Source organism: Phyllopteryx taeniolatus, chromosome 8 (genome assembly GCF_024500385.1).
Source record: "Phyllopteryx taeniolatus isolate TA_2022b chromosome 8, UOR_Ptae_1.2, whole genome shotgun sequence".
Taxonomy (NCBI): domain Eukaryota; kingdom Metazoa; phylum Chordata; class Actinopteri; order Syngnathiformes; family Syngnathidae; genus Phyllopteryx; species Phyllopteryx taeniolatus.
In genome coordinates this window covers 12496963-12502741 of record NC_084509.1, presented here as the reverse complement: position 1 = coordinate 12502741, position 5779 = coordinate 12496963, and the positions used below count along the sequence as shown (strand labels likewise).

At 40.6% G+C, this 5779-nt stretch overlaps 1 protein-coding gene across 2 annotated transcripts in view; it reads right to left on the bottom strand.

The window, feature by feature from the left end:
• Positions 1-1118: 1118 nt before the first annotated feature.
• The window catches only part of qpctla (glutaminyl-peptide cyclotransferase-like a), a 24182-nt gene continuing 19521 nt past the window's right edge, over positions 1119-5779 (bottom strand). For both annotated transcript variants that reach the window (XM_061783264.1, XM_061783265.1), the window contains exon 8: positions 1119-3252. In XM_061783264.1, coding sequence (XP_061639248.1) covers positions 3107-3252 — 146 coding nt within the window. In that variant the 3' untranslated portion in view covers positions 1119-3106. The remainder of the gene's footprint in view (positions 3253-5779) is intronic.

Below are 5779 nucleotides of genomic sequence, written 5' to 3'. Positions count from 1 at the left end.
TCTGCAGTGTGATACTCTTCCTTGATTTAGCCATTCGACATCTGTTAGTACAAATTCCCGACCACTGTGCTGCGTCACACTAGGGTGCTGTGGGAAATTAAGTTGCCCACTTGTGTCTACGATCCCTACGTTTGTCTTCAACTGTCTATGGGTCACCCATGGGTGTCTACTGGTCCCCCACGGTTGTCTACAGGTGTGTCTATGAGTCACCCACGGGTGTGTCAATCGATCGATCGATCGATTAGGACAATATACCCGTCAGTCACGTTCTAATACATTCGCTCAGATGAAAAATAAGTGAATTCAAACAAAATGTGACATCTTGTGAGCTGTGCAAATACCTGGAAATAAAGACTGAAATGAACACTCATATTCATCTTTAGATTTCAAACCCAAATGTTTTCAGTCTACAGAAGAAAAAAAAAAAAAAGGAATTGACCTCATTGTACCAACACTTTTGAAAGCAAGTGTACTGTGTATATGAACATTCCAGCCATCTATGGACTAGGAATGACAAACAATCAACACAAATAATAAAGCAATGTCCTTCTTTTAAATGTGTGTGCAATTGTCACAGAGAAACGGGTAGATATGCATCTCCCTTAGTAACAGGTTTTGCCAGCTGTTCGCCCACTTTGGGAAACCGCTACCGTTAACTCTGGCATCCTTGCCTTCCTTTTTTATTTGGATGGATGAGGGTCACAATGAAACACTCCAGTGAATTTGCCCTGCAGATGAAGATTATTCCCAAACATCACTTTGTTGACGTTCAACGATGGCTCAAACACACATTCGTTACAAAACGTACCGTATTAGACAGGCTCTCCCAAATGTGACGAAACACTTCTTTTCAGTTATTATTTGGACTGACGTGAGGCCTTCAGCATTTGACAGATTTGGCGTTGCAGTTTTTGGAAGCATATTAGTTTTTCTGTCCCTGACTGGAGTTCATTCAGTCCAGTGCAGCCTCCTAATAGACGATCTCTGGCTTTGTGTGAATGCCTGCTCTAGAAGTTTAATTTTCATGAGTGGTAGTGGTAGCAGCCCTTGCGCTGCAGGAACTGTCAAGAAGAGATCCTGTGTAAATTGAGATACGTGTTGGAGCAATGCGACGGCCGTTAAGTTTCTCAAACTGACACTGATACAGCTGTTTATTTATTAAGGGGGGGGGGGGGATCTATAAAAAAGTAATGGCCTCCTAAACCTAATAACTGGTTGGCTCACACTCAGCAGCAACAACTGAAGTCAAGCATTTTCTATAACTGGCATTGAGTCTTTCACATGTCTGTGGAGATATTTTGGCCTACTTGTCCTTGCAGAATTGTCTTAATTCAGCAACACTGGAGGTTTTCCAGCAGAAACAGCCTTTTTAAGGTCATGACTCAGCATTTCAATTGCATTCAAGTCTGGAATTTGACAAGGCCACTCCAAAACCTTCCTTTTGGTTTTTTTGAAGCCATTCAGAAGTCGACTTGCTGGTGTGTTTTGGATCATTATTCTGCTGCAGAACCCAAGTGTGCTTCCGCTTGAGGTCACAAACTGATGGCTGAACATGCTCCTTCAGGATTTTCTGGTAAAAAGCAGAATTCATGCTTCCATCAATCATGGCAAGTTGTGCAGTTCCTGAAGGAACTAAGCAGCCCAAGACCATCACACTACCACCATCATGTTTGACAGTTGGTATGGTCTTTTTCTGAAATGTTGTGCTACATTTACGTCAGATGTAACGAGACACACACCTTCCAAAAAGCTCAACTTTCATTTCGGCAGTCCATTTGTTTGATGATCTTGAACATTACACAGTGCTCTGATGACGGAAACATTCTCCTTCAGAATTTTCTCTTAATGGTTTCATCAATCACAACAACATGTCCAGGTCCTGATGGAGTAAAGCAGTCCCAGACCATCACACTACCACCACCATGTTTGACCCTTGGTATATGATGTTCTTTTTCTGAAATCCATATAAATGTTTTACATTTACACCAAATGTAATGAAACACACACTTTCCAAAAAGTTATACTTTTGTCTCGTCAGTCCATAGAATACTCTCCTAAAAGTCTTGGGAATCAGTCAGATGTTTTTGCAAAAGGAAGACAAGTTTTTATGTTCTTTTTGGTCAGCAGTGGTTTCCACCTTGGAATTCTTCCACGGATGCCATTTTTGCCCAGTCTCTGCCTTATATTTGAGTCATTAACATTGACCTGAACTGAGACAAGGGAGACCTGCAGTTCTTTAGTTGTTGTCCTGAGTTCCTTTGTGACCTTCTGGACCTTAGTCATCGCTGTGCTCTTGGGGTAATTTTTGTAGGCCGGCCACTCCTCGGAAGGTTCACCACTGCTCCATGTGGTTTGCTAGAGTCCCAACGCTTGAAAAATGGCTTTCCAACCCTTTTTAGACTAGTAGATTATTTATTAGTCAGTTATTTTATTTCTCAACTTTTCTTGACTATCTTAGGATCGTGGCATTTTGTCCAACTTCATTTTGTCAGACAGGTTCTACTCTCCATTGTAAAGTAATTTCTCCATTGAACAGGTCTAGAGGTAACCAATGGGTGTGTTAAGTGAAATCGGAATCTTTTGATTCTGATTCCATTGAACAGGTCTGGAGGTAACCAGCTTGGGTGATAAAATGAACTCAGCTTTCCCCAAAAAGCGATTAGCCACAGTAAATTCATATCATTTAACAGGTCAACAAGTCAAAAAATGGTGTACCATTTTCATAGTTTCTTGCAAGTAAAATGCTCAATATTTTTCCCCCTAATACATTTCAGTGTTTTGACATTGATTTATACACAAATAATTCAACAAAAAAAATTGTCTTTAGTCCATCTCAAATTCATAGGATGAAGTGTAAAGGCTAAAGCAATTCACAATCGTTATTCAGCTGTAATAACCTTTAGGTACTAGAAGAGATACTTGACATAGGACACAGCAGTGTGTAGATCTTTGGTAACGTACAGCTGCTGTACAGTTGATAGCGCAGTTTTCTCATTCCAGTCCTTGCTGGTTTATTAAGGATTACTTCACTCAAGCAACATCTCTCCACTGAGGTGCAAATAAATTGCATTTTGTGGTCATTTGAAGACCATCACCAAAAAGAACTTCAGAAGCCAAGGTATTCGGCCAGGAACACGGCCATGATCTTGGTCAGATTCTCCACGGTGGGGCGGTGCATGTTCTCCTCAGAGTCGTCCACCGTGTGCCAGACATTTGGGAAGGGCGTAGCGATGACATGGAGCACGGGCACGCCTGGGGGTGACGGACAAGCTTTGGTTTGGCAGATTTATGTGGCACATCAGGTCGACAGTAAAAGTGGCACCAAGCGTATTGTATTGTCTGTTGCAATACAGTATTGTTACACCGACATCTGACTTTTTAACTGCTTGTATATAAATACAGTGGTCTCTTGGCTTACAAGTTTATTTTATTCTGTGAGAATGCTCGTAGCTCAAAACATCAAAAATCCTCTAATTTGTTCAAGCCTCCCAAAACAAAACAAAAATCTTAAAAAGGAACTGGGAAAATAGAACTCAATAATATTTTACTTTATGAAACCACATAGTCATCTTTTTGCACAATTGTTGTTTGTTGTTGTTTTTTGTCAATGTCTTTATGTCTCCAAAGTGTTCTGTAAATTGACTGTCTGTTGTACTAGAGCGGCTCCAACTACCGGAGACAAATTCCTTGTGTGTTTTGGACATACTTGGCAAATAAAGATGATTCTGATTCTGATTCTGATAGTCATAACAACTAAATAGAATGGAAGAATTAAGAATGAGTTAATATTAATAGTATTACAGTTTTCACCAGATTTTTTTGCTTCAATTCAAAGGATATTGTGCTGCTCCTTCTGGTGGGGAAACATTATGCAGCGGCTCTATCAGGCAGAAACACCCACATCCGCCATGGGTGCGACAATCCTGCTGTCATGTCAAAGCCAAAAGCTAAGCAGAGCTGCAATGAGTTTTGTTGGATGCATGGATTAGCGTTAGCTTCTGATTAGCGACAGATACTACTTGACTGTTCAGTTATTGACATGGTGCCAGTTAGGGGTATTAGTATTTGGTGATGTATCCATGCGTATGTATAAAGTCCTGCCTCTATGAATGAAAATCATTTTTTATATCTTTATGGGTGCTTGCTTTCTGCCAATATTCTGAGGTCTCTGAACTGTTATTTGTGGGGAAAAAATGCACGTCTTCTTTAAAATATACTGACTTGACTACGAATTGACACTGGGCATAACATTAGGTACATTTTCCCAGCCAGCCCATCCAATGATGATAACCAGTAGAGCGCAGATCTCCGTCAAGGCCTGAAAATCCCGGAAAAAGCACGATAGTGTTGCACTCCAAAAGCTCATTATGAAGCGGATACAGGCATCATTTTCTCACTATAATTCCATCTGCCAGAATGAATAGGTCGCTACCCAATCTGGCCGTAATGCTAGAAGACTGTAATGACAAAAAGTTAAATCAATTCCTTGATCGGCACCAACATTTAATAACTTTACTATAAATTGGTTACATATATACTGTAATCCTGCTAAACATCTAGCACACCAGCCATCAAGTGTTATAAAAAAAATGATTTGTGCTTTCTGGAGGTAATTAGTCAATGAGTTTCGACTCCAATTTTTTTGGAGATTTTTTTCTTTTTCTTTCAACTTGTCCCATTAGGGGTCACCAAAGAGAGTCATCCTTTTCCATGTAAGCCCATCTCCTGCATCCTCACTACATCGAATCAACCTTCTCTTTGGTCTTCCTCTAGCTCTCTTGCCTGGCAGCTACATCGTCATCATCCTTCTGCCAATAAACTCACTCTCTCTTCTATGGACATGTCCAAACCATTGAAGTCTGCTCTCTCTGACTATGTCTCCAAAACATCAAACCTTGGCCGTCCGTCCCTCTGATGAGCTCATTTCTAATCCTATCCAACCTGGTCACTCCAAGAGAGAACCTAAACATCTTCATTTCCACCACCTCTCGCTCTGCTTTCTGTTGTCTCTCTGCTGCCACTGTCTCTAATCTGTCCATCATGCCTGGCCTCACCACTGTCTTATAAACTTTGCCTTTCATCTTAGGAGAGACTTTTGTGTCACATAACACACCTGACACATTCCTCCACCTGTTCCAACCTGCTTGGACCCGTTTCTTTATGGAGAGAGATTTGTCTCAAAATTATTTACACAAAAATATCTGGCATTTTTACATGTTTTTCAAAGGCACAAAAATATCCATGATTTACAGTGTTTTTCAGATCCACAAATTCAGCCGTGATTTGCACACGTTTTTCAAATCCACAAATATATTTGCGATTTTTGTTGTGTGAGCGCATGTATCATGACTTCATCATTCGTAAATATTCAATTCTGCTTGTGAAGTGATGAAGGTGCGTTTGTGTATCAGCGGGCACGCGCATTTATTTTTTAGACAAACATAACGCAGTTTTCAAGATATTCACACACACACGTTGAGAATATTCACATGTGGGAAGGCCCGTCCCTCCATTCGCTGGGCGGCAGTGTTGCTGTCCCCATTGAGATCATAGACTTTAAAATAGGTGATTGAAAATAAAAAATTATTTAAAGACTATAATAATAAGCTGTTTTTTCCATCTTGCTGATAGTTGAGGAAGGCGAATTCTTTATATTTTACTGACTAATGACGGGGTGGCTGGTTGTCCACTTTGTTTAGCCATGGTCGGTTTACCGGGGATTTCAGGATCGGGCCATAGACTGCTGGATTCCCATAAAAATGACTTGCAGTCAAGTCCT